We start from the raw sequence: 27,864 nt of genomic DNA, 5'->3' as shown, positions 1-27,864 counted from the left end.
GATCAACAGGGGCTCCGTGTCCCTGAATTTAAACTGAATCTAAACACACCGTGCACAATGCCAAGTTAGATAATGGTTAAAAGAACAAGATAAGAATAAATAAAAAGATAAAATAAGGATAAGAAATAACTTAAAAAAATAAAATAAAAAGATAAATAACTGCAAATAAGTACAAATAAGTAACTGAAGACACGTGTGGTCTGCAGATGTCGATGTACATGGATGTACATGGAGTTTAATGTGCAAAATGAACTTAGTGTGCAAAGTGACCTGATGTGCAAACTGCAGTTTGAGGTCGGTCAGCTGTTCAGGAGTCTGATAGCAGTGGGGAAGATGGAGTTGTTGAGTCTGGATGTTCTACATTTCACACTTCTGAACCTTCGTCTCGAGGGCAGAGGTGTGTCTCTCCTCTGGACTCTGTGATGGTAGCTGCTCTGCAGAGAGGGCAGCGGGGTCCTGATGATCTTCTCCACAGTTGTTATCACTCTCTGCAGGCGTTTGCGGTTTGCAGTAGTGCTGCCGTACCATGCAGTGATGCAGCTGTCAGGCTGCTCTCCACAGTGCAGCTGTAGAACCTGCTGAGGATCTTGGCCAACATACCAAATTTCCTCAGCCTCCTCAGGAAATACAGCAGCTGCTGAGCCTTCTTGACCAGCTGTGTGAGTTTGAGTCCCTCACTGACTCAAACTCCTTCAGTGACACTTGCAGCCTTGCAGATTAGTTTGCTGATCCTGATGCATCTCTGCAGCTGATGCTGTCCCCCAGCAGACAACAACAACATAGATGCTCTCACTAGTCCACTTTACCCTCTAATCACATCTCTGACATCTGCAGGTTGCTCCATAGAGACTCTTGTGCAATGCCAGGTGTTTGTGTTTGTCTGTAGGTACACATTAGATATGACCATAGACGCACACACACAAGTGAACACAGCAGCACAGATGGTTTCCACCTGCTTCCCTCTTTCTTCACACAACTGTGAGGATGATGAAGAGGTTTCAGGACGAGGTGGTCAGCAAGCACAGGATAAAGCAGGGCCATGAAACTCTCTGGTGCAGCAGATGTTTAATCAGACTCAGCTTTAGGCTTCTTTTCCCACCTGGCAGCAAAGTAACAGCTTCACTAATGTGAACAGTCACAATGTTAAACGTTTCTATATCTTCATATATTTTTATCTGTTGATGCTGCAGAATAAAGTCTGTTAACAGAGTGCAGGATGTGTAGAGCAGGTCCAGCTCTCCCTTTACTGTGTCCACTTTCATCAGCCCCTGTGAAGTGACACAGAGTGCATGTGTGTCTGTCAGCTGTTGTTTGTTGTGAAGGATGGAACAAATGAACACACACTTTTAGAGAAATCTGAAAAAGCAACACGTGCTTGGGCTCCTTCTGTGCTCGTCTTCATTAATGCTGATCTTTCTTTCCTGTTTGTTCTTTGGCACAAGCTTCAGTCTTTTCTCCCAGGGCTCCTTCACACTTAGAAACACACCTACATTCATTTATACACAAACATCATGAAACAAAGGCTTTGTAAAAGAGGACATGAGATCCTCTCTGAACAGCACATTCATATCAAACACAGGACTGAACAGGATATACTGAGTCTGTGCTGTTTTCATTGTTACTTGCTGAGTATTTTTCCAGTGTTTGAAATGTGACTCAAGTCTGATTCTTCTACTGTGTGTGAACTCTAAGCAGCTGCATTAAACAGCTGCTTTTCAAACCAGGCTCAATCCTATGACTCTGTGAATGTAAACTTTTGTCACCTGCATGAATAACAATCCTTGATCTAGTCAGGACTGCAGTGCTCCTGTGATCCCAGCTTATAGATGGAGGCTAGCATGAGAGGCTCACCAGCTAAAGCAGCACACCTGGGTCTCCCAGCCTATTAAAAGCAGCCCTTTGCTTCACCTGCTTCACTAAACATTATTATTATTATTTAAGCAGAGTGGTGTGATTCATGTAGGCATTGCTGTGTGACAGGAGGACTTTTCTTGAAACAGCTCGTGTGACGTGAGCTGACGTAAAAACAGTGATGTTAGCTTGATTCTCTTGGCTAAAACTATTTTAAAAAGAGGGTCAATCATGCAAATCTGCCAATAGAAGCCAAAGTTACAGCCCCTCAGAGTTTAAAGAGAAAAGGCCCGTTTCCAACACTCGGTTGTGCAAAGGGAAACAGGCCCACAGTGCCTGAGTGTGTGGGTAATTCTTCAAATAATATTCAAAAGCAAACATTTTTAAGCATGTAAATAAAATTCAATCATTTCTGCTCTTCAATACCTAAGAAATGAAAACTGGCAGATGGTCCCAAAATGTGAAACGCCTGGCTATCTGTGCATTTAGTGCTGCAAGTTTTCACTGTTTACCTTCAGAAGCATAAATCTCTGCACAGATAATGTTCATATGTGGATTCCTGGTTTTCTGCAGTTAATTGTGACCCAAAGCGTATTTTTAAAGTGGTTCCAGGCAATAAAGTCTAAAAATAAATACATCTACTTCCTTTTTCTGTGTTCCAGCCTCAGTGACTCTGACACAGTGCTGTAATATTTACACCTCTGATGAAAACAGAGTTTGTAGTTGCAGAAATACTCGACTCATTTTGGGCATTTACGAGCAGGAACCTCAGAAAGCCCCTCGCTGCTTCACTGGTTAAGAAGCAAAGCAAACATTAGTTCACAGTGATGTTAATTAAGGCCCAAAGTTTAGGAACGAACGTCAGCACTTCACTAATGAATGTAATGCTGATTCATGTGCTTGTTTTGTAATGTGCATGTTGTGCGTTGCTATTTCCCATATTCTTTGGCACTGATAGATGAAGAGTCTCAGGCAGGACCGAGGCTGCCAGCTGCTGACAGTGAGCAGGGAGAGAGCAGCAGAAGCTGGGCAAGAGCAGGGCACCTTCAGCCCCCTTCATCAGTCAGAAATCATTTGGGTGTCTGTGTGAAATGTCTGATTTTTAAAATCTTTTTGTAGACATATTTATTAAATGTTTAACAATTATATAGAAGAAAGACAATGTAAAGAACAAAACATGACAAAACAAAAATGAGTTGAAGTTATGAACTGTTTCTGAGAGACAAATAACACCAGGATCCTTTTTGTGTAGCTGACAGCTGGTAACTGTGCAGGGGCGGGTCTAGCAAAGTGTTGCCAGGGGGGCAGGTAGGGCATTAACAGGGAGAGGGGGGCACAAAGACATACTTTTCTTTCTTATTCTCATTTAAAATGTCTCGCTTTTAATAAATAATTATCTGAATCTTACAACAAACGTTTTCATCTGATGTAAAATGTATAGAAATCCATTATTGTACATAGTCATTTTTTAGGGTCCCATCATAATTTCTTCAGAAGTAAGTACTGCATATGATGCCAGTGTTTCCCACATTTTCTAGATTCTGCACCAGTACTGTGTGTAAAATGCATCAAAAAGTCCGTTTGATTCTTTCTCAGCTGTCTTTCTGTCTCCTTTCACTTTTTAAAGGTTGCCATGTTAGAAAACATATTTTGCCCTGCCGTGCTGTTTATTGATGTGGCAAATGAAAGGTTTATGAAAACATATCTGTGGAATACACCAGGCACAAACACACGCACACACAGGTATGTACTGCCAACTTCCACATTTATTGAAGCTTTGAGTGTTGAGTTTTGACAGCTGACTCAGTCGTACAGTCTGACAGCTCACGAGCCCAGCTGATCTCTGTCCTGGCCGCCCCTCCCCGTCTCACTATAAACACAGCGGAGGGAGACCATCATCAGTACATAAACACCATCAGCTGTTCTTACCGGCCTCGCAGCGCCGCCCTGTTGAGCCTTCTGCTGCACTCCTCCCCTGCAGCTGCGCCCGGGGCCACGCCTCCGCCACACACCCCCACCGCCCGTTCGAGGCCGGGGAGCCGTCCGGCCGAGCCAACTCCCCCCCCCGCGAGCGAGAGAGGAAATCGGCCACCGCCATCTGCGCCCCCGGCCTATGGATCACCTTGAACTTAAAGGGCTGCAACGCCAGATACCACCGGGTGATCCGGGCGTTGGCATCCTTCATGCGGTGGAGCCACTGCAGCGGGGCATGGTCCGAACAGAGGGTGAATGAGCGTCCCAGGAGGTAATAGCGCAGGGAGCCGACCGCCCACCGGATGGCCAGGCACTCCTTCTCCACGGTGCTGTACCGGCGCTCGCGCTCCGCTAGCTTCCGGCTGATGTATAGGACAGGGCGGTCAGCCCCCCTCACCTGCTGGGACAAAACGGCTCCCAGCCCTCTGTCCGAGGCGTCAGTCTGCAGAACAAAAGGGAGGGAAAAGTTAGGAGTGTGAAGCAGCGGCTCCCCACAGAGAGCCTTTTTCACCTGCACAAATGCCGCCTGGCACGGCCCCGTCCACTGGACCAGATCCGGGGCACCCTTTCGAGTGAGATCGGTCAGGGGGCTGGTTAGCTGCGCAAACCCCGGCACAAAGCGACGATAGTAACCCGCCAACCCCAAGAACCGTCTCACCTCCTTTTTCGTCCTGGGGCGCGGGCAGGAAGCGATAGCCGCCGTCTTCTCCACCTGTGGACGCACCTGCCCGCCCCCCAGGTGGTACCCCAGATACTGCACCTCCCTCCGTCCAACCGCGCACTTCTTCGGATTGGCCGTGAGCCCCGCCCCCCTCAGGGACTCCAGGACCGCGGCCACCCGCAGCACATGCTCCGCCCAGGTGTCGCTGTGGATGATCACGTCATCCAGGTAGGCGGCAGCATACGCTGCGTGCGGACGCAGTACCCGGTCCATGAGACGCTGGAAAGTGGCCGGGGCCCCGAACAGGCCGAACGGAAGTGTCACGAACTGGTACAAACCGTACGGAGTGGAGAAGGCCGTTTTCTCCCTGGCCTCGGCAGACAAGGGAATCTGCCAATAGCCCTTGGTTAAGTCCAGCGTCGTGAAAAAGCGGGCCGTGCCTAACCGGTCCAGGAGCTCGTCGACCCGAGGCATGGGGTAGGCATCAAAGCGTGACACTTCGTTCACCCTGCGATAGTCGACACAGAACCGTATAGACCCATCCTTCTTCGCCACCAGAACGATGGGGCTACACCAGGCGCTGTGCGACTCTTCTATTACTCCCATCCTCAGCATTTCCGCCAATTCCCTCTGCACGATTTTTCGCTTGTGCTCCGGGAGCCTGTAGGGCCGTGAACGCACCGTCACGCCAGGCTGCGTCACGAAATGGTGCTCGATGAGGGACGTCCGGCCGGGCAGGGGGGAGAACACGTCCGCAAAACGCTGTTGCAACGCGACAACATCCGCTCTCTGGGCCTGTGTGAGATGGTCATCACAAGGGAGGGAGGCGGGAATGATAGAATTTGGCACCTCAGGCCCCAACTCATCTCTCTCCTTCACCAAGCTCACCAGAGAAGCGGTTTCAACCTCTCGCCACAGTTTGAGGAGATTGAGGTGATAAATCTGCGTGGCTCCTCCCCTGTCCGACCGAGCGACCTCATAGTCCACGTCCCCGACTCGCCGTGTGACCACAAAGGGTCCTTGCCACTTGGCGAGCAACTTCGAGCTGGAAGTAGGGAGTAACACAAGCACTTTATCTCCCGGTGAGAATTGCCTGAGCCTAGCCCCTCTGTCATACAGGCGTTGCTGACGCTGCTGAGCCTGGAGCAAATTCTCCCGTGACAACCTCCCCAAAGTGTGGAGTTTTGCTCTCAGGTCCAACACGTACTGAATCTCATTTTTGGCGGGGCTCGGACCGTCCTCCCAGCTTTCTTTAATCAGGTCGAGCACCCCACGTGGCCTCCTGCCGAACAGCAGTTCAAAGGGAGAAAATCCCGTGGAGGCCTGGGGCACCTCCCGCACTGCGAATAACAGAGGGTCTAGCCAGTGATCCCAATTGCGTTCATCCTCGTTAATGAACTTCCGAATCATGGACTTTAAAGTCTTATTCAGCCGCTCCACCAGCCCGTCAGTCTGAGGGTGGTAGACGCTGGTCCGAATAGATTTAATGCCCAGTAATTCGTACAGTTCCCGCAGTGTACGAGACATAAACGACGTGCCCTGGTCAGTCAGTATCTCTTTCGGGATTCCGACTCGGGAGATGACCTGAAACAGTGCCTGCGCCACACTCTTTGCAGAGATGGTGCGCAGCGGAACTGCTTCCGGGTACCGCGTTGCGTAATCCACCAGGACTAACACAAAGCGGTAGCCGCGTGCACTCCGGTGAAACGGCCCGATGAGGTCCATGCCGATGCGCTCAAACGGGACCTCAATGAGGGGGAGAGGGCGCAGAGGCGCTTTCGGTATGGCCGGCTGGTTAACAAGTTGGCAGTCCGGGCAGGACGCGCACCAGCGGCGCACATCCGCTCGGATGCCCGGCCAATAAAATCGGGCCGTTATTCGCTCCAGAGTTTTCTCGTAGCCCATATGCCCTGCCATGGGGTTATAGTGGGCCGCCTGGAAAAGCGTTTCCCGGCGGCCCTGCGGCACCAACAACTGGGTGTGTGTTTCCTCGGTCTGAGTGTCACGACTCACTCGATATAACCGGTCGTTTAATAAGACGAAACGCGGGTAGGTCTGCGCGGCCTCAGGGCGCACCACGTGACCATCAATAGCCATCACTTGGTCAAAGGCTGAGCGTAGGGTGCCGTCACGAGACTGCTCCAGTGGGAAATCACCCATGGGGGACACTTCCGGGGCCGGCGGGACGTCCCGTGAGGGACCCGCCGGCTCCTCCCCCCCGGAGTCGGTGTCGGACGACCCCGCGTCACCGCTGAATGCCGCGCACACGCTACACCCCGCTTCCGGTCGTGATCGCACCCCCGCGTACTGCCCCAGTAGCTGATGAAACCCCGGCCAATTGGTACCCAGAATCAGGGGGTGCGACAGGCGCGGACTAACCGCCGCCGTTACTCTATGCATTTTGCCCTTATACTTTAATAACAGCGGCACTATGGGATACCTGTGAACATCACCATGCACACACCTCACCTCCACCCATTCTGCCTCCAGCAATGCCCCGGGGCGAACCAAGCTTTGGTGTACGAGGGTCTGCGTGCAGCCCGTGTCCACCAACGCCTGGCGTATACCCCCTCGAGTCCTTACCGGAATACTGTATGTCCCTCCTGGACCGGGGGAGGGTGCTGGGGCGCCAGCAACGCGGAACACCTGCCCCACTTCCATAAGCGGACAATCCCTCCTCAGGTGCCCCGGCTGCCCGCACTTCCAACACTCCGGCCCCGGCGTCTGTGCTGCTCTCCGTGGCTCGGGGGCGGCTCCACTTGGCTCGGCTCCCCTGGACGGCACCAACGCCGCGAAAGGGTTAGTGGGGCTCAGCGCCGGCAGCCGCTCGGCCTGCCCTGGTGCCGGCACACGGCGCCTCGGGGCCGGCACTGGGGCCTGTTTGGTCGGCCTCCGTCCGGCGTCCCCGGGTTCCCCTGCTCCAGCGGCAAGGTGGTCCTCCGCCAGCGTCACCGCTACCTCCAAGCTTGCGGGCCGGTGGCACCGGACCCATCTCGCCGTCTCCGCTGGCAATCCCTCCGTGAACTGCTCCAGCACCACCTTGTCCACCAGCTTCGTCTCGCCCTCCGATGCCCCCGGTTGCAGCCAGCGCACCGCCGCGTCGCGCAGCTGCCGGGCCCAGGCGAATGGTCGGTCCGTTGTAGCCAGCCGACAGGCCCGGAACCGCCGGCGATGGTCTTCGGCGGTGAGCCCCAGCCTGTCCACCACCGCCCGGCTCACGTCCGGGAAGCTGCTCCTCGACGCCGGAGGCAGACTCAGGGCCGCTGTTTGTGCCTCCCCAGACAGCAGGGGGAGCAGCCGCGGAGCCCACTCCTCCCGCGGCCATTGGCAAGCCTCCGCCGTGGCACGGAAGGTCTCCAAAAAAACTTGTGGGTCGTCCCCGTCCCCCATCCGGGGCACCGCCACCGACAGTGGCGAGGGCTTCGGCGTGGCAGCGGCCCCGACCAGCCGTTCCAGAATTTGCGTCTGTCGGTCCGTCTGCTCCTGCAGCGCGGCCAGGTGGGCACGCTGGTCGGCCGCCTGATCCCGGCTCATCGTCGCCATCTCCGCTAGCATCTGCGCCAAGAATTGCAGAGGCTGGGCGGGTGGCGCGGCCTGTGGGTCGGGCATTCCCCCACCGGCACTTTCCTGGGTTTCGGCACCACTTGTGGAATACACCAGGCACAAACACACGCACACACAGGTATGTACTGCCAACTTCCACATTTATTGAAGCTTTGAGTGTTGAGTTTTGACAGCTGACTCAGTCGTACAGTCTGACAGCTCACGAGCCCAGCTGATCTCTGTCCTGGCCGCCCCTCCCCGTCTCACTATAAACACAGCGGAGGGAGACCATCATCAGTACATAAACACCATCAGCTGTTCTTACCGGCCTCGCAGCGCCGCCCTGTTGAGCCTTCTGCTGCACTCCTCCCCTGCAGCTGCGCCCGGGGCCACGCCTCCGCCACAATATCTAAATCTGTCATCAGTAATCAGCAATGATCATGTCTCACCTCTAGTCTCTGTCTTAATGTCAGGTTTCCACCGTGTGTTGTAAATGTTCAGGAGGTTAACTCGACCAACAGTCTACTTCCTGTTTAGAATACCAGGACAGGGAGGATGGTGCAGGTTTAAGTTTATTAGACTGATGCATGTATACCAACAAGACAGCGTCCATCACTGTGACAACAGCGTTTGTTTTCATTCAAAGGCTTCATGGTTTTTCCTTTAATACCTGGGGGGCCGGTCTCCAGTCAAAATGCCCGGGACCATTTTTTGTCCCAGTCCAGCCCTGGTGTCAGATCTGCATGCAGTGTCAATGAGACGATCAACAACAGATCAGACAAAACACTCAGGCGGACACTCCTCTGTAGAAGGAAACATGGGAAGTGTGAGGTAATCAGTGCACAACATCACTTTGTATTTCAGGCTGTTTTTATATAGAACTTCAGCACCAATGTAAAAGTTCTGGTTTGAGGAAGATGAAGAACATTTTCAGGAAGGATGCCGTCTGCAAGCAGAGCTGCTTGAACCTCAGCGCTGAGGTCCAGACTACTTCCTGTGAAGCCACGTGATGTAAATCTGCTGCTGTAACTTCACAGTTTACTGAAGCTAAATGCAACGTTACCATATAATCTGTTTTCAACAAAGGTTTCACTCCGTCCGGTGTTGATGGAATGATTCAGGCCGTACTCGTCAGGCTTCCCGTCGACCACACGCATTTCAGTCACAAACCCGTGACTGACAACAAGGGAAACAGCAGAAGAAAAGATGTGAAAAATACTGGATGATGATGATGGAGGATTAACCGCGGTGGCTAAACTGTTTCCTGTCTTTATGGGCGTACTCACAGGGAAGTTTCCAGGCACGTCAGTCTTGGTGGCTAAAGTCTCCATTTTCCAACATGTATCGCTACAGGTGCAAAGACACAACATTAATCATCAGTGTAAATATTTTAATGCTGTCCAAACGGTGTTTGCTTTGTCTGTCCTCTCGCGCTCACAGAGGAAACGAGGACGCCACCTTCAACCCATCTTCAGTTGGCTCAACCATGGCCGGACTTCCTGTTGGCTTTGTGACAGCAAACCACTTGAAATGAGAGCAAACTGCAGTCAAGCACCACTTACAGCAACCTGTGGACACGCAAATGGAAAGCACTGAGAATCATACAGAAGCATAAGAGCTGTTTATTGTAACACGTGTGTGTGTGTGTGTGTGTGTGTGTGTGTGTGTGTGTGTGTGTGTGTGTGTGTGTGTGTGTGTGTGTGCACATTAATAACACACTGATGTATGTTAGTTTGATTTATGCTATATCTGAGAAAACAACTGCAGAATTTTACATCAAAGTTTCCAAAGCTGATGTTTTGTTGTTCACTCTGTTTTATATTCATATAGTTTGTTGTTTTTAAATCAGTGGACAAAATAAATATTATCACACAAAATCCAGGGTGAAACATAACCAAATAACCTAAATGGTGAAGTCATTATAGAAGTACATGTTGCAAAGGTCAGCCTCCTGTATAGACTGCTAAACTGTCTGGGGGGGCCCTGCCTGTCCTCGTTGGATAAGCTCCACCCCTTTTCCATAAGACGGAGACATTTGTATGAAAATAGATGGGCAGTAAAATAAAAAATAAAAAATATTATGGATGACTCTGTAAATCAAAGTCGGCCTGAGGCAGAAGCAGAAACCATGAGGAGCACAGCACCACTCCCAGAAGGGCACGAAGTGAAGCCATAGCTGCTGAAGAGTGAAGACGTGATGATGGAGGAGAGCACAGATGAAGATCTGCTGCCTGCTGACTCTTTATATAGAAGAGTGAGACTATCTCCCCACCAGCAGCTGCACTTATACAAACCCCAGGTGCTGGGATGGCTTTGAACATGTGACATTTTCTGCAAACACATGGACAGTTTCATAAGCACAAAGATTATTCCTGCAGCGGCAGAATCGTATCCACTGTGTGAGAGGTGAACGTCAGACAGTTCTTAGAAAATGTAGTTTCTCTTTAAGCTTTTAACGTCTCTTTTACCCTCATTTGTCTAAAACTACTTGACAGCCCTTCATGTCAGAGGTTTATTACCTGTGCAGGATGGAGCACATGGTCTCAGTCAGGCTGGACACGATCACTCCTACAGGAAGTAAATGTGATTTTATTTCACCTGTGAAATGATGAAAAACAGCAGAATAGCTCACGCTAACAAACGGGTGTTGAAATGTTTCATTTTCTGCTGTTTCACAGGTCAAAAAGGGCGTCGAAGCAAACTGAAGCTGAGCTGCTGCTGCTGTTGTAGTGCAGCATCTGCTGTGTGCTTCATCAGAGAACCTTCTGTACACAGCAGACAGAGGCTGCTGCCACTGAAGTCCATCTGCTAGAGAGCTTTAAACACTGGTTATTGAAGTGGCTTTGATGATACTGATACACAGTCTTTGCTGCTGTCACAGGACAGGGATCCACCAGGGAGTAGTTGTCAGGATAAAGAGCCTTCGCTTCTCTAAATATAAACTGGATACTTGTAGGAAACTTTGGGAAGCAGCATTTTTCCTCATATCGTCTAAACTGAAGTTAGCTCAGGTGCTTCTTCCATACTTGCTCTGCAGAAAGCCAAAGAGTTTGGAGCTCTGCAAACATTTGCAGCACAGCTGGATGTTTGTAACTTTGGTCACCTCTGTATCATCCCTCAGATTCTTTCTGCACAGCTTTGAAACCACGACAGCACGAGTGATGCTGAGGAGACGTCCAGTTTAAACAGACCTTTATTCCTGGAACACAAACACATGAAGTGATGCTGCTAAAGAAGAACATTTAATCGCACTAATGAATCAAGCATCTGTTTGTCTGTCAGTCTGTCAACAGTTCCTCTGATCGACTTCAGACTTGGTGGGTGTTTTGTTTTTGCAGCGGTCAAAGTCGATCAGCGTGTTGCTTTGTCTGCTGTAAATCTGCCTGTACAAAGGGAAACATGCATGTTTTAGATGCAAACTCACAACATGGCTGCATTTTTGTGATTATGTGTATTTTATATTGATTTATTCTATTATGTTTTGTATATGAATCTTTACAAGTGTGTCGATACAAAGGCTTGATTAAAACAAAGGTCTCAGCTGTGCTGTTAGGGATGCTCTCATATTTGTTTCAAATGTAATAAATCAAAGGATTTCAGGCTTTTCATCCTTTTATTTGTTTGGTTCTAACAGCAGCTGGATAAAAACATGCAGGTGATGAATATAATTGTGTGATATTATGAGCATTGTGAATAAAGAAAGAGCAGAGATAGTAAAAAGGAAACAGGTGATGGACGTGAGATTTTCAGAACAAAAGCTCCTCAGTGAGACGATCACCTGGACACAAGGTCAGGCAGCTGGGACTCATCTAGGCCAGGATGCCGTCTCCAAGGAGACCTGCACCTCAGCGCTGAGCTCCACATCACGCCCTGTGAAAGCACAGATATAAATCTGCTGCAGTGAGAAGAACTTTACCCAACACAAGTGTAGAAGTAGACATTTGACTTTACCTACAACCTGTTAACAACAAAGCTTTCATTGCCTCTGTTGTTGATGTCATGTAGGACTAATCATACTTCACATCAGCCATGCACACGTCAGAGGATCTCCAGGCTCTCAGTAATAAAGCCAAGCAGATGATGTGAACATAGCAATAGTAAAACATGCATCATAATCAGCTGTATGTGTCGACTATGTGGCACCTCAGTCTTGTTGGCATGAAGAAAAGTTGTGTAACATGTAGCATAAGGGCTGCAAAGACATCATGTAGACAGCAGTCGTCTGTTAGTCGTAACGTATCTCCTGTTAAAGAGTTAAATGTGCGTTCTCCATCTCTGTCCTCTCACAGCTCGCCGTACACCAACTCCAGCTGTGGTAACCATGGCTGTGCCCATCAACACGCTGAAGCTGAGACGCCACCCGTCACTATGGCGACTCCAATAGGGTTACCTGTCAGCTGTGGACGCATGAAAGGAAAACAGCAGAAACACAGACATGTTTACTGGAACATTTCCTATTGACAGCTTTATGGAAAAGTGGGTTTAAACACTTTTCTATGTTTTATTTTGTTTATTTATGGATTTATTGTGAAAGGAATTTCAAAGTTTTAATTTGACCTTTCCCCTGTTTTTCATACAGACTGGAGACGAATGGATGGTGCTTTCTTTGTTTGTCTAAAGATAATGAATAAAACTCTACACACATCTTAAACCACCCTCCTTTCTATATATTTTGTTATATAAATGGAAAGTATATAAGACACAAACTGAGCTTATATGATACTAAGGACCCTGGAGGTCAGTCCACCTTTATAATTCAGCACAGCCTGGAGTCTTGGTCTTTTCTTGGATGTTGGTTCCCTTTGTTTCCATCCTCTGTTAAGATGTTTCAGTAATGTTGAGGTCTGGGGAGGCCAATCCATGGCTGACGTCCTGTGATGCTGCATTAGCAGTTTGTTCATAGTGAAAAATGAAGCCACTGCCAATCAGACATTTGCACAGTGGATCAACTTCTGATGGTACTGTCCTGAATTCCACACCTATAATATGTTTGCATGTACTGATGAATATGTGCAGCTGATTTTCAGTCCAGTTCCTGTGTGACAGACGCCAGTCTTTCTGCCTGTGTCCTTCCTTAACAATAGAGCCATCCTTCCACTGAGACTGTTTCTGATGAGGCTTCACTGAGCAGTAGATGGATCCCTCAGCTCATCTAATCGTCCTATTTCTAACACATGACTGTCAGAAACTGTTAATCTGCTGCAGCTCTTTAACTCCTCCACTTCTTTTTTTGTAATCTCTTAGTTTCCTCATCTTTTAAGGTGGCACTGCACACCAGATCCAAAGTCAACATGCTGTTATATAATGGAGTTGAACCTGTAATGGAGTTTGATTTAAACCAATCAGCAATTAAGTGAATGATGATGAGCAAAGATGGTGGAGGTGGTGGATGAAGACCCGGACAGCTGTGGTTGGCTCCTCGTATAGAGCAGAGTGAGGTTGTGTTTGCACATTATTATAAAACCATGTTCACCATATATTTTAGCTGCAGACAATAACATGATTTCTTTGCTGTGGTGATTTTATTCCACTTTGGTAAAATGGAAAACCATCATTTCTTGCTGTAATTCACACATTATTCCAAGAGCCTCAACACGAGCCTTGTAGTCCGACCATATATAGACAAATCAATAGTTGTGTTTGTAACAGCTCACGAACATGAATCGTTCCACATTACTTTGAAATCATTGCAAACTAAACTGGAATAAATGAGTGTTTATATATAGTTTTGTCTCAGCTGTTCATACACAGTGTTTCAGTTCTTATCAGAGTCCCACCGTCTCACTGTGGTGAACCTTTAGCTCTGTTGGAAGCGTGTTGTTAGACCAGGTTTCCCTCATTTAAAAATAATCTCTCATTAGAAATGGACATGATGTCTAAGACATAGAAATGCTTATTATGGGTTCACTTGATGTCACTGAAAAGATGCACATGGGTAACGTGCAGGCCGTCCAGCTCCGAGGTTTATCTCCTCACCTCGAGTCTGCGACACTCTCTCCGTGTCCTCTCAGATAAGGGCGCGCACATTTCTGCACGATCTTCTAAATTACAAAGAGCGATTCACAAAACAGAAGCTCACAAAACACTCATCACAAACCAAAAATGGCTCCACTGAGCGTCAAACTGTCACCAGAATTTACTGATAATCTAAAGACTCACAGAACTCATTTTGTCTCATTGTGTCTTAGTTTGAGACATAAGTGCATGATCATAATACTGTGTAGTTAGATGAGACAGAGCTGATGCTTGCTCTTAATTATCCTCTTCATGTTTCCCGAGCCTCAGCAGTGGAAGCTACCATGGATAGAAAGACTATGACTCATCTTAAATCTCAAATCTTTGTCTCCAAAGAGCTGCTGATGTGTCCGATATGATCCACAAGCTTAAACTAGGATTATAAGTGTGTGCAGTGATGTGTGTGAAACCTCTGAGGACTCACACGTGTGTGCTTCAGCCCACACACACATATGAAGCACTGCGACCTCACACAGAAGTGTTTTACACATCCAGCCTGAATCCTGATCATTTCTACAGTTTATTAAGTTCAGCTTCACCTGAACATCAGTGATGAAGCTGCTCTGACTCCATCACAGCTCACAGCTGTTGGAATGAGTCAAACAATGAAGAAGGTTCAGAAACAGCTGATGATTTTACAGAAACATGATGCAAACATGAAAATGGACACATGATTTTTTATTAACAGACACTGTTTATGTTTCACTGTGCATGACGTCATCAACACTGACACCAGGGGGCGCTCATCAGCAGCCTGAGGAAGTGTGATAAGGGAGGGAGACGCAGTGTTGTGTGTACTGCAGTCGGACAGAAGGAAAAACTTCCTCCTGAAAACATTTTCATCCTTCCCAAAAGTGTTTGAGTCAAATGTTACAAATATATAAATACAATAAAACACAGGGTCTTACATAAAATTAGTGATGCAGTTGTGCACTGAGCACCTTTCCAATGTTCCTTCCTCAGATGAGTCCAGCTGCTGAACACATTAACATCTGTATGTAAATGTAGCCGAGAACCAACCTGAGCACTGCTGGGAAAATACAAAGGCAACCATCAAAGTGCTGTATTATCTTATTTATTCTGAATGTTGACTTAGATCCACACCACGATTTATGAAACTATAGAACTAAAATAACAACAATCGTCTGCTTCTTTAAAATTTCTTTCATTACATCAAACCAGTGAAAACTGAAAAAAACAAAGAGCTGTTAGCATGTTCAGACCAACTTTGAGACAGAGACTGTAAAGTTCTGCACTTTAAATCCTGCCTGTGTTCCTGCAAATGATTCACACTGAAAGTATCTTAGTTTAGTATTGAGTGAGCCACAAAGCAGCCTGATAGCTTTAAAACAGTAAAAGTAAATGAAATTGACAGTTTCAGTGTAGCTGGATCTATTATTGGGGGGTCATGACCCCCGTAACCCTGCCTGGTCCTGAGGTCAAATCCACCATCTTTGTTTCAGTGCTTCATGTTCTCCCGTGTTTGTGTGCGTCCTCTCCGGTACTCCGGCTTCCTCCCACAGTCCAAACACATGCAGTTAGTGGGGTCAGGTTAGCTGTGAGTGGTTGTGTCTCTGTGTTATTCCACCTTAATCAATGACTTCCTGTTAGCATGAAGTGCTTCTGTAGGACTGATGTCATTTTCATGGTTGGATCATTTAAATGAAGCTGGACTCAGATGCAGTAAATAAGCTGATTGATCATTAATGAATAAAGCTGGTCAAACACATCACGTGGACACATGTGATTGTGTGTTGTAGTATTGATCCCAATGCTGGTATCAGTCCTGGATCAATAACACTGGATGGATGCGTTCAGCATGGAGCCCCTGAGCTGTGTTACAGACAAACATGGAAACTGACAGGTCTGTGTCATTCACAGTCTGTAACACTTCTAAACAACAGAGGCTGACCCAAGTGCCTCAGAGCCAGGCACGCTCACATCACAGCTCTCTAAATAAGCCAGTTTCAAAATAAGAGCTGAAAGCTGTGTTTGCTTGTGTTAGCTTATTATTGTGGAGACTAACATTCAGTGATCATGTGTTCAGACTCATAATGATTACTCTCAGAAATCCTGATCTTTGTATTTACTGTGTGTTGGATCAATAACTGAGATTCATGGTATCACACAGCTGTGCTGCTGCTGATGTCAGCACATCTGGAACAATACGAGGTATCTGCTAGCAGACTGAGCAGGACGTGAGACCTGTGGACTGTTTAAAGCTGTCCCTCCACAGCTCACTCAGACCTGATCCACACCTCAGTGATATTCTCTGACTTCCTCAGTAGAGACAGAAACCATTCAGATCTGGGACCATCAGCTGACTGATGATGTCACACAGACTGTGTTTTTCAGGAACAGTGATTCTGATGTGAGCCTGCTAGCTGACAGCAGACCTGATGAAAGCACATGTTCACATCTGTGAGGACAGACTGGACTCTTTGACTGCACCTTGGTTCTCCTCAGAGGTCTGTACAGGAGCATGTCCACCCCCACTGAAGATCTCAGTCACTGTGAAACATAGAAAGCTGCTTGTGTGGCCTCTGCCTCACATGTAGATACAGCTACAGGTTTCTCTGTCAGTCAGACTGAAACAGTGTCCTGATGCTGCATCATTCAGCTCTGTGCCCCAGTCAGCATCACTGGGAGCTACCAGTGTTTCTGCCCTTTTCCTGTAACACTACACTCAGCACAGGCTCAGCTGGTATCCAGTGTTGGACTTTGGCTTCAGCTGCTGTGATAGATCCTCTAACATAGATCAGCTCTGCTACATGTTGTTAGATAAGTGCAGCTGCTGTCATGTCCTGATGTTTCTCTGGCTCAGCAGCTTCTCCATCAGAGGTTCACATGGAGCTGATCCAGTATCTCCAGTAACTGTGTTCTGTGCCTCACTGGTTCATCCTTCTGTCTGTGTGACGTCAGTCAGATGTTGAAGTTAAACTCTGTAATCTTCACTGTGTCACAGAGTTCAGTGAGTCCCGTTATTCACAGTATCAATCAGATCATCAGAGAACAGCTGATCAGCAATCAGTGGTGCCAACAGCGCCTCCTGTGGTGAGAGGATGCAATAATGCAATGTAGCATTTTTCCACTCAACACTTGCAGTCATGGAAACTGTCTGTTGGATCTGTGTGACGTTGCTTTCTTGGTTAGAGTTCCTCACAAATGTCCAGATGATTCTTCTAATGAGGCATCGACCATGTTTGCAGCTCTTTGGAAGAAAACGTCGCCCTTTGCCATCCTTACTTTTCTTTGACTTCTTCAAATGCAGCTGAACTCCAGCTGGTATTTTCTTGGACTTTGCAGCTGTTTCTGGTCATCAGTTCATTCCTGCAAACCTCTGAAGCTGAACAACAATGATGCTGCATTGCTGGCTGATCCCAAAAGGTTGATTCTGTTCATCTGGACGTTTTCAGAAACGTTTGCTCACTGATCAGGTGACTTCTTCAGTCTCAGCTGACTGCAGCTTTACAAGCTTACAAACAGCACATTTGCACAATGACTGAAAGCAGCAGCACCTGATATATATGATACTAATATAATACATATACATATATAATCCATACTAATGATGAAGGAACTGAGCTCACAGTCCATTGTTCATTCAGTGAACTACTCAGTTTATTTTGGGCCTCAGAAATGCTCACTCTGTTTGTACATCACTGTCAGCAATAGACTCATTCTGCTGTGTGGACAGGAACACATGTGACATCACTTCCTGTTTGTTTGTGACTGAAGAAGTTTACAAGGAATCATTTAGAAGAGTTTCAAACATCAACTGATTGAATCCATGAATCTGAAAACGTGTTTGTGAGTGAAAGAGACAGACATGTACAGACTGAACTATCTGTTCAACAGTCAGAGTGTTTCTGTAACAGGAGACACTCTTTACACTCCACTCAGCACAGGGACACTGAGGAACCAGGAGACCTGAACCTAAACCCAGGATAAAGAGTTTGAGTGAATGTGGTGTTGAAGGTGTGGAGGTGGATCAGAGTGTCAGAGGAGACTCTGTAGAAGGACAGAGTGCCAGCAGGACAGTCCACATACACTGCTGCTCTGTTAGAGACAGAGGAGGAGGAGGAGGAGGAGGAGGAGATGGATGTTACTCTGTTATTGTGCCAGACAGACTGAGGACCATCATTATAGCAGATCAGACTCCAGGACTGATCATTCCATCCAAACTCACAGTCATAGCTGCGTCCTTTCCTTCTGATGCTTCTGTAACTCACTGATATACAAACGTGTCCTCTCCACTCGACCTCCCAGTAACAGCGACCAGTCAGACCATTTCTACACAGCAGCTGAGGATAAACATCAAATCTGTCTGGATGATCAGGATATGACTGAACCTCCTCCACACGTGTCACCTTCCTGTTGTTGTCAGACAGTTGGAGGTTTGTGTGCACTGTGTTTGTGTCGATTGTGAGTTGACAGGAATCTGATGGAGAGAACAAACACAATCCAGCTGCAGTTATTGATCCATCATCTGTTCATTGATTGACACTTTGATGATGACTCCTGACATGATGAAGATGGTTGAATGTGTGCTGCTTTGTTTTCATGAATCCCATTAAAAACACACTTACACTTCCTCAGACCTGGTCTCAACCATCGGACTCCAGCAGGCTCCACCCTGAAAGGAGGAGGGGGGTCAGAGCAGCACAGTCAGCATGCACACATGGACATTACATGGCTCTCACACACACACTGTTACACACTGAGCTCAAAGCTCGGCTCCACTGTTTTATTCAAAGAAATCTACATTTATTTATCAGCACATTTAAAAACAGCTTGAGCCAAAGTGCTGCACAGAGTAGAGAGAAAATAGGAAACATACACAGTAATGACTATAAAGACTGGTCAGGATTGAAAGCTACAGAGTACAAATGTGTTTCCAACCGGCTTTTAAAAATGTCCAGTGTTGGTGACGACCTGATGTGAAGGGCGACTGTTCCAGAGTTTGGCTGCAGCCATCGATAAAGCTCACCTCTGTTTTTACGTCTAGTTCTGGTCAGAAGCTGCTTATCTGCAGACCTGAGGGCTCCACTTGGATTCTTTTGTTAAAGAGAGATAAGATGGAGCCAATCCATTCACAGATTTAAAGACAACCAGATCTGGAAGTGGATTCTACCACGTACTGGTAACCAGTGGAAAAAGCTGGTGATGGGTCGTCTAGCACAGACCCACCGCTGGAACCAGACAATTGATGAGGGAGAGAACTGTGACAGCGCCGTTCCTTCACTTGACCTCAGTCGCTCTCGTCTGCTCCCTCGTAACACTGCTCTTTATTGAGCTTACATGAATATGCACAAGTTCATTATGACGTCTTACACAGGTATGAACAAAGAGTACCAGTCTGTGCATAGTGTGTGTGTGTGTGTGTGTGTGTGTGTGTGTCTGTGTGTGTGTGTCTGTGTGTGTCTGTGTGTGTGTCTGTGTGTGTGTGTTTGTTTTTTGTTTTAGGAGGACAATTTTCAAGACAAATCAAAGAGCTATGAGGACCCTCTGTTACAGGAGGACATTTTGCTGTCCTCATAAAATTGACCTTTTAAAATGGTTTCTGGGCATGTTTTAATACCCAAAAAGTGTTTTTCTCAAAAGTCTTTGTAAACCAAAAACTTGACATATGTTGTATATTTGTGTGTCCGCCACTGACCCCTGTCGGTTGGAGTTGTCCCTGCATGCCGCACACACAAGCGCGGGAAATTATACACGAGCGCGGGAAATTATACACATGGCGCGAAATTGGAAGCTGCGCATGCGCATTTTAACAATACCCATTTACACCATTGATATTTACATCAATGATTTAGACCGACTGATTGATGGATGAATAGGAAGCGCCCAATTTTGGCAGAGTTTTGACACGCTTTGGAGAAAAGGTAAGAAGGTAATTATAAAACTTTTAAAAGACGGACGTTCTGACAGACACAGTGCTTCAAAGTAGGCACAGCCGTGGTGAGGCGGCAGGTGAGGGAACGACGAGGTACGGTGGGAAGCATACGGCGGAGAGCGCACCGCGGGGACCGGACCACGACGAGCGGAGAGCGCACCGCGGGGACCGGACCACGACGAGCGGACGGCGGAGAGCGCACCGCGGGGACCGGACCACGACGAGGTGAGGACGGCAGAGCGGGCCGGAGCACGCGGAACGGTTCACGGAGGTCACAGCAACACGCTGGTCGGGGATTCCCGGACTGTCCCAAGCACCGGGATGGTTTTTTTTACCCTGGCCTAATCTCATCACTTGTTTCAAGGTAAGAAATTACACAAGTGTGTGATGTTTCACTGAGTTTGAAAGAAGGCCTTTTTCACTACAAGATCACTACACTTGTTTAATGTAAAATGGCTGCTACTACTACAACTACTATAAGTACTACTTCTGTAACTAGTAACTACTACCTATTGTACTAATGGTAGGAGTAGTTGTAGTAGATGCAGTTGTACTAGCAGTAGTACTCACACCTGTCTTTTTTGTGGTAGTTGGAGCTGTTTTCCTCCTGTTCTGTTCTGAGATGATTATTTAAGATATTAAAAGATGATCTTTGCCCAAATACCAAGGAAACATTGGAAGGCAAATACAAATAAACTTTTTTAGATTCATGAAATTTAATTGAGACAGTATTGGTGTCACTCTGCACACATTTGTTTATAAAATATTGTAAAAAAACCAAACACCACATTTGTTTTGCTCTCTTATAGTTGTGTTGAAGCACATTATTCCTGAGAGATCTAAAGCTTAGTTTGACAGACAGGTTTAGGCTAAGTCAGAGTTAGGCTTTAGTTAAATTAGGACATTTAAGTATCTTTAATATCTGCAAGTGCATGCTTTCTGTTAAAACAACTCAGACATCAGCCTTGTCTGTGTCTGTTATGTTAATGTAATGAAAGCATAGAACTCAATTGAAACAGTTTCAGTATCCATGCTATTAGTGAAATAAGAAAAATTGGGTGGAGCATGTCAGAAACTTGACTTAATCAACACAGGTGGAACACAGTCAAGTTAATCTGCACAAATACAGCCTCGCCCCCATCCATTTATCTGTTAACCAGAATCCCTCCAGCACTCATCACCAAACTAAAATAACCTTAACCCTTGTGTAGCCCAGCTAGAAAAAAAGAGCAGTGGAAAGTAGTTTTTTTTCATGTATAATGTAAAGAATTTAGTCATTTCTTTTTTCTTTTATGTTTAAAGGAAGATGTGGACCAATAAGATTATCTGTTGTCATTTAACTTGGCCAATCAGCAATGAGCTCCCAGTGACCCTTGCTGTTGACCTTGATCACATGATTTCCTGTGTTGCCATTTCGTTCCTGTTCATATAATGCCATGTGCCAGAGAAACTAATGTTCCCGAAGTCGAATCGCTAGGAGTTAAAAGCAAGTCTGCTGCAGTTGTTTTTGGTTGTTCAGAGTTTCACCCTGTCAACGGTGAGTACGAAAAGTGGGGAAAACCTAATTTGTTAAGGATAAAAAGGGCAGACTTAACGGGACGGCGAGTCCGCTAGCCGCTAAGCTAACTGCTAGCGCTCACGCTAGCAGAATTTGACTGTGTTCTGTGTGTGAAATGGCTAGTGACTGCAATCATATTACGTTTAAGAAAAAAAACAAAAGAAATGGTGCTAATCAGTTTTATGTTTAACAAGTTAATCCAATTGTACGCCGATTCTCAGATTTTCAGTTGTGTTCTTTGAGTTGGTTATAATGCACAAGTCTGGTGAGCTACTGTGAGTTGCTGACTGCAGCTACAGTGTTAACTATAGAAGCTGTGTTTTTTTTGAGAACATTGTCAGCCGTCAGGTTGATAAAATTATAGCTCATCTAAGAGGATATGATGCTGCAGTGATATAATTTTGTTGTACAACAGAGCTAGCTGAATTAAGATATAGAGTTACACTAATACTTATTGTTCATTTTTGAATGTTTTAAGTAAGTGTGGCTGTTTCACAACAGTGAATGTGACTATATGGACCTGTGACCTGTTTATAGGTCAGGTTTTTTTTTGTTATCTGGTAAAAGGATGACTCGACAGACGGACCCAGTCTGAAGCAAGCCCCATCGAGGAGCAGTGATTCCACAGTTCCAGTTAACTGGATGGCGAGCCAACCCGAAATTGAAAAGGATTTGCCAAGGTTTTATTGAAGCCAAAGTTTCGTTCCCATTGAAGCTTCAGATACCTGCAGGACTACGAACTTTCTTCCTTCATCGGAGTGTGGTAGGACAAACATTAAACAAACTGAACGGGCCCCAACGATCCATCAGTTATCAGACATTATCCACTCATATAATTGACTCAGAGAAAGCTGTATGCGCGCACTTTTATTTAGTTTGTTATTTTGGGGGAAATATTTTGTATTTTATTTTATTGTTTTTTCATTACATTGTTGCAGCTGCTGTGTGTCAAATATAACAAATTTGTGAACAGTATATTGTGGTGTGGTCTCTTCTTATTGGTGTTTATACCTTGGGCTCCTGCCGATCCTAGATCTTCTGATACTGGCTAGTGGGAGTTCGGTCATTCTTAATAATAATTCACAAGTTGGGTTACATAAGTGGCAAGCCAGCCAGGAGCCTAAGAATTTTTAAACATCAGTAATGAGAAATTGTGTCTGACATGGATTTTGTCCAGCGCTCAGGTGTAAAAATCCCCAATGCAGTTATTGTGAGTGGGATCACGAAATCAGAGAAAGATGAAGAAGTTTTAGAGTTTTTGAAAAAGTATGGTGGTGTTAAAACCCTTTTGCCAGTGGATGATGCTACCTCAGAGTTTCATCAAAACCTGATTGTTGAGTACTCAAGTGGCTCAGCTGTAGAAGCTTTAGAGCCTCTTATGCCATACAAGTATGTTGCAGAGGGTGAACCAAATGTCTCTTACTGTGTGAGGGCCTTGGCAAGCGTTTACACTGCTAAGGTGGGTGAAGGTGTCACGAAGTCATACTTGGCTGAATTAAAGGGCTTGGCTAAGCTCAGTGGCAAAACCTATGAGGAAGTATTGAAAGAGATGATATCACAAATCTGTGAGACAACTGAGAATACAGATGAGGCACCTTCTTGTCTTACATGATAGTATTGTTGATGAGACACCAATACCACAGCCCCAGTTGCTTTCAGGTCCCTCAGGGGTAAGCAGTGACCAAGGTGTCTCAACTCCAGTTCCACCCTTGCGTGTACAGAAGCCTTCAATAGTGATTAGTGATGTAAATCCCCCTGAAGTTCAGAAGGTCGTTGTTGAGCATATTTTAAGGAAGGATGACATTGGATCACAGATCCATTCTTCAATGCGCATCCGTTCCTTCTCAGGGAAAACTCCCAGGCCTAACAATGAGACAGACTATGAGACTTGGCGCTCACACATTGAGCTGCTTTTAAGTGACCCCAGTATGACCCATCTGCAGGTGTCCAGGAAGATTTTAGAGAATTTGCTTCCACCTGCAGTTGATGTGGTGAAGTGCTTGAGTCCCAGCGCACCCCCAGTAGCCTATCTGCAGTTGCTCGATTCAGCCTTCGGCGCTGTAGAGGATGGTGAGGAGCTTTTTGCTCAGTTCATGAATACCCTTCAGGACCCAGGCGAGAAACCATCAGCTTTCCTCCATCGTTTACAGCTAGCACTAAATTTAGCAGTAAAAAGGGGGGGTATTCCACCTGATGATGTAGACAAACATCTCCTCAAGCAGTTTTGTAGGGGGTGTTGGGATAGTGGATTGCTCTCCAGTCTGCAACTTGAACACAGGAAAAACTGTCCACCGTCATTTTCAGAGCTCTTGCTAATGTTGCGTACCGAAGAAGATAGACAAGCTGCAAAGGTTGATAGGATGAAAAAGCACATTGGTTCATCTAAACGAGTATCTGTCCATGCTCAGAGTTCCTGTGTTTGTGCAGGCGTAAGAGAAAGCCCACAGTGTGGTCCGAAAGCTATTGAGGAACTTCAAAAGCAGATAGCTAGCTTGCAGAGTCAGCTAGCCTCATTTGCATCACAGGAAAAGCTAAGTGAGCGTGCCAACAAGAAACCGGTTAAAAAGACAACCTGTAAATCGAAAATGAACAACACATGTCAGTGCAGGACATCAAGCCTCTCTATGACCTCTTGGAGGTTGAAGGGGCGAATGGACAGGCTGTACCTTATTTGGGCTACATTGAAACTACTGTCACTTTTCCAAAAGAATTTCTTGGTATGTCTATTGAGGTGCCCACATTAGCTCTCATAGTTCCTGACGTTCGAGCTACCTCAGGGTCCTACTTACTCATAGGGACAAATACACTTGATGTGTTGTATGACATTTATTGCAAAGCTAATCCAGGAGATCCCAAGACATTTCCTCACGGCTACAAAGCGGTCATTAAGGTGCTTGAACTCAGACACAATCAGTCTAACGTCAGTCACCATGGTGTTGTAAAACTGAAGGGCAGAATCTCTCAGGTTGTCCCAGCAGGGGCCACAGTGGTTTTGGAGGGTGTCTCTACTGCCAGCGGTCTTCAGCATGAACAATCAGTTGTTGTTGAGCAGCCTTCCAGTTCCTCTCTACCTGGTGGTCTGCTAGTGAACACTTGTCTGGTTGACCTGTCCAAACAACGACCCTTTAGGCTTCCAGTTGTGATTACCAACCAATCTGAACATGACATTGTCATTCCTGCTAAATGTCAAATTGCTGACATTAGCGCTTACCAATGTATTTTGTCAAAGGAGCAGAGTGTGGTTAACTTGCAAAAGGCAGATCTCACTCAAGAGGCCAATTGTAACTTCAACTTTGGAGAGTCCCCAATCCCTCCCGAGTGGAAGGGTCGTATCACACGACTCCTTAACAACATGCCAGATGTATTTGCGCAACATGACTTGGACTTTGGAAGAACCGACAAGGTGACTCACCACATCAAGCTCTCAGACGAGGCTCCTTTCAAACACCGTGCTCGTCCGCTACACCCTCAAGACATTGAGGCTGTCCGTAGGCACATTCAAGAGCTTCTTGATACAGGTGTAATCAGAGAGTCCGAGTCTCCCTTCTCTTCGCCCATTGTGGTAGTCCGTAAAAAGAATGGCCAGGTCCGGTTGTGCATAGACTACAGAAAACTCAACCTTCAGACAATAAAGGATGCTTACACGCTTCCTAAGCTTGAAGACACCTTCGCGGCTCTCTCTGGTTCCCAGTGGTTTTCTGTGCTTGACCTAAAGTCTGGATATTATCAAATCGAGGTAGATGAAGTGGATAAACCCAAGACGGCCTTTGTCTGCCCTTTGGGCTTCTGGGAATTTAACCGCATGCCGCAAGGCCTGACAAATGCGCCAAGCACATTCCAAAGATTAATGGAGAAGTGCATGGGGGATATGCATTTGAAAGAGGTGCTAGTTTTCCTCGACGACTTGATAGTGTTCTCAAAGACCCTGGAAGAACATGAAACAAGGTTGTTGGAGGTGCTCACTCGGTTGAGAGAGTTTGGATTAAAGTTATCACCTGAAAAGTGTGTGTTTTTCCAGACCTCAGTGCGGTACCTGGGACACATAGTGTCCAGAAATGGAGTTGAGACAGATCCAGAGAAAATCTCTGCCCTTCGTACTTGGCCAGTTCCTCAGACCCTCAGGGAATTGCGATCTTTTCTTGGGTTCGCTGGCTATTATCGAAGGTTCGTAAAAGACTATTCCAGCATTGTGAAGCCCCTCAATGATCTGACTCAGGGCTATCCTCAATCAACCAAAAGGGGTAGATCAAGAGACAGCCAAGAGCATTATCACCATCCCAAAGAGCCGTTTGGGAACCGTTGGACATCAGCTTGCCAGCAGGCATTTGAGTCAGTTATTGAAAAGCTGACAACTGCCCCTGTCCTAGGGTTCGCTGACCCTCAAAAGCCTTATGTGCTCCACACTGATGCTAGCACTACAGGCCTTGGTGCTGTCTTGTACCAGGAGCAGGAAGGGCAGTTACGTGTCATAGCCTATGCAAGCAGAGGGCTGTCGCATAGCGAGTCTCGATACCCAGCGCACAAATTAGAGTTTTTGGCGCTTAAGTGGTCAGTAACAGAAAAGTTTAGTGACTACCTATATGGGAATCACTTTACTGTTGTCACTGATAGCAATCCCTTGACGTACATATTGACGACTGCAAAACTTGATGCGACGAGCTACAGATGGCTCGCAGCTTTGTCTACGTTCACATTCAAGCTGCTGTATCGTCCTGGGAAGCAAAACTGGGATGCGGATGGGTTATCCCGTAGACCCCACGGAGCTCTTGTGGATGATCTGAAATCCCAGAAAGAGAGGGAGCGCATTTTCCAGTTCACTCAGGGTCATCTCGCTGATCTTGAAAATCTCGAGGAAGCCAACCAAGCGGTTGTGAAAGCCATTTGTGAAAGACAGTCAGTGTATAGCGCCAGCTCTGTTAATCCGAGTTTGGATGGCTGTGTTACTCTTGTTGAAACTCTTGCTATGTCCTCTGATGCTGTGCCTGACTGCTATGGACAAGAAGATGAGTTTGGAGGATTGCCTGTTATTCCTCAACTGACTGAGGCTGAGTTGATGGATAAACAGAGAGCTGACCAATGTCTAAGGCATGTCATATCCCAACTTGAGCATGGGGTAAGCCCACCGCCTACTTTAAGGGGTGAACTTCCAGATCTTCCACTCCTACTTCGAGAGGTTGGTCGGTTTCAGCTTATAAATGGCATCTTATACCGGAGACGCCAGCTCGGGTCTCAGGTATCTCACCAGCTAGTACTGCCCCCAGAGCTCAGAGAGACTGTTTTGAGCAGTCTGCATGACCATATAGGTCATATGGGCATTGAGCGCACATTAGATCTCGTTAGGGCCAGATTCTATTGGCCCAGAATGGCCTTGGATGTAGAGAGGAAAATAAAGACCTGTGGTAGATGTGTGCGCAGAAAGGCGTTGCCTGACAGAGCTGCACCGTTAGTCAACATCAGTACCACAAGGCCACTGGAACTGGTTTGTATGGACTTCCTCTCTCTCGAACCAGACAAAAGTGGAGCTAAAGACATCCTTGTGATCACTGATCACTTTACTAAGTATGCAATTGCTATACCAACATGCAATCAAAAGGCTCGCACAGTAGCTAAGTGCCTATGGGACAATTTTATTGTGCATTACGGGTTCCCAGAAAAGTTGCACAGTGATCAGGGACCTGATTTTGAGTCTCGCACAATAAAAGAGCTCTGTCAGATGGCTGGCATACAGAAGGTTAGAACTACTCCCTACCATCCCAGAGGAAATCCAGTGGAGCGGTTCAATCGCACATTGCTGGACATGCTAGGCACTCTTCAAAACAAAGACAAGTCTCACTGGCGTGATTTTGTGAAGCCCCTTGTTCATGCTTATAATTGCACCAGGAATGAGGTGACTGGATTTGCACCGTACGAGCTTATGTTCGGTCGCCAGCCTCGCCTGCCGGTGGATTTGGCTTTTGGGCTGCCGGTGAAAGAGGAGCAACAGATTTCACACTCACAGTACGTGCAAAATCTGAAATCCCACTTACAAGAGAGTTACAAGGTAGCTACTGGAAATGCTGCCAAGATAGCAGAAAAGAATAAATCCAGATTTGACAGGCGTGTGACTATTTCAGATCTGGAGGTAGGGGACAGAGTATTAGTCAGAAATGTCCGCATTCGTGGAAAAAACAAGATTGCAGACAAGTGGGAGGCAGCCATCTACATAGTCGTAAGCAGAGCAGGATCCCTTCCAGTGTATACTGTGAGACCTGAGAAGAAAGATGGTCCACTGCGGACATTGCATAGGGACCTATTACTCCCTTGTGGCTATCTCCCCAACGAGAGTAGTGACAAGCCTGTAGGGCAGACACAAAGACGCAGGCCAGC

At 46.7% G+C, this 27,864-nt stretch overlaps 2 protein-coding genes and 2 long non-coding RNA genes across 5 annotated transcripts in view; 1 reads left to right on the top strand and 3 right to left on the bottom strand.

The window, feature by feature from the left end:
- Positions 1-299: 299 nt before the first annotated feature.
- LOC308411823 (uncharacterized protein) lies at positions 300-8,029 on the bottom strand (the record flags this gene model as incomplete). Its single annotated transcript, XM_080905849.1, has 3 exons — positions 300-548; positions 3,974-4,267; positions 7,070-8,029. The coding sequence occupies 3 exons, from the start codon at positions 8,027-8,029 to the stop codon at positions 300-302; spliced, it is 1,503 nt and encodes a 500-aa protein (XP_080761975.1).
- A 566-nt stretch (positions 8,030-8,595) lies between these two features.
- LOC308410921 lies at positions 8,596-11,623 on the bottom strand. The gene is made up of 5 exons (XR_013974301.1): positions 10,549-11,623; positions 9,468-9,597; positions 9,316-9,376; positions 9,093-9,205; positions 8,596-8,832 (listed from the first exon to the last, which is right to left on the bottom strand). It is a non-coding gene; the product is annotated as an uncharacterized lncRNA (long non-coding RNA).
- Positions 11,624-14,360: 2,737 nt separating this feature from the next.
- LOC308410897 (protein NLRC3-like) overlaps positions 14,361-27,864 on the bottom strand; it is a 48,815-nt gene continuing 35,311 nt past the window's right edge. For both annotated transcript variants that reach the window (XM_080904565.1, XM_080904564.1), the window contains 2 exons: positions 18,634-18,680; positions 14,361-18,485 (listed from right to left, as the gene is read on the bottom strand). In XM_080904565.1, the coding sequence (XP_080760691.1) occupies positions 17,944-18,485; positions 18,634-18,680 (589 nt within the window). In that variant the 3' untranslated portion in view covers positions 14,361-17,943. The remainder of the gene's footprint in view (positions 18,486-18,633; positions 18,681-27,864) is intronic.
- On the top strand, positions 21,281-22,137 carry LOC308410924. The gene is made up of 2 exons (XR_013974304.1): positions 21,281-21,477; positions 22,066-22,137. It is a non-coding gene; the product is annotated as an uncharacterized lncRNA (long non-coding RNA).

This window comes from Rhamphochromis sp. 'chilingali' (assembly GCF_963969265.1).
Source record: "Rhamphochromis sp. 'chilingali' genome assembly, chromosome: 15".
NCBI classification, from domain to species: Eukaryota; Metazoa; Chordata; class Actinopteri; order Cichliformes; family Cichlidae; genus Rhamphochromis; species Rhamphochromis sp. 'chilingali'.
The sequence above is the reverse complement of the archived record's forward strand: the minus strand, read 5'-3'. Positions and strand labels throughout refer to the sequence as shown.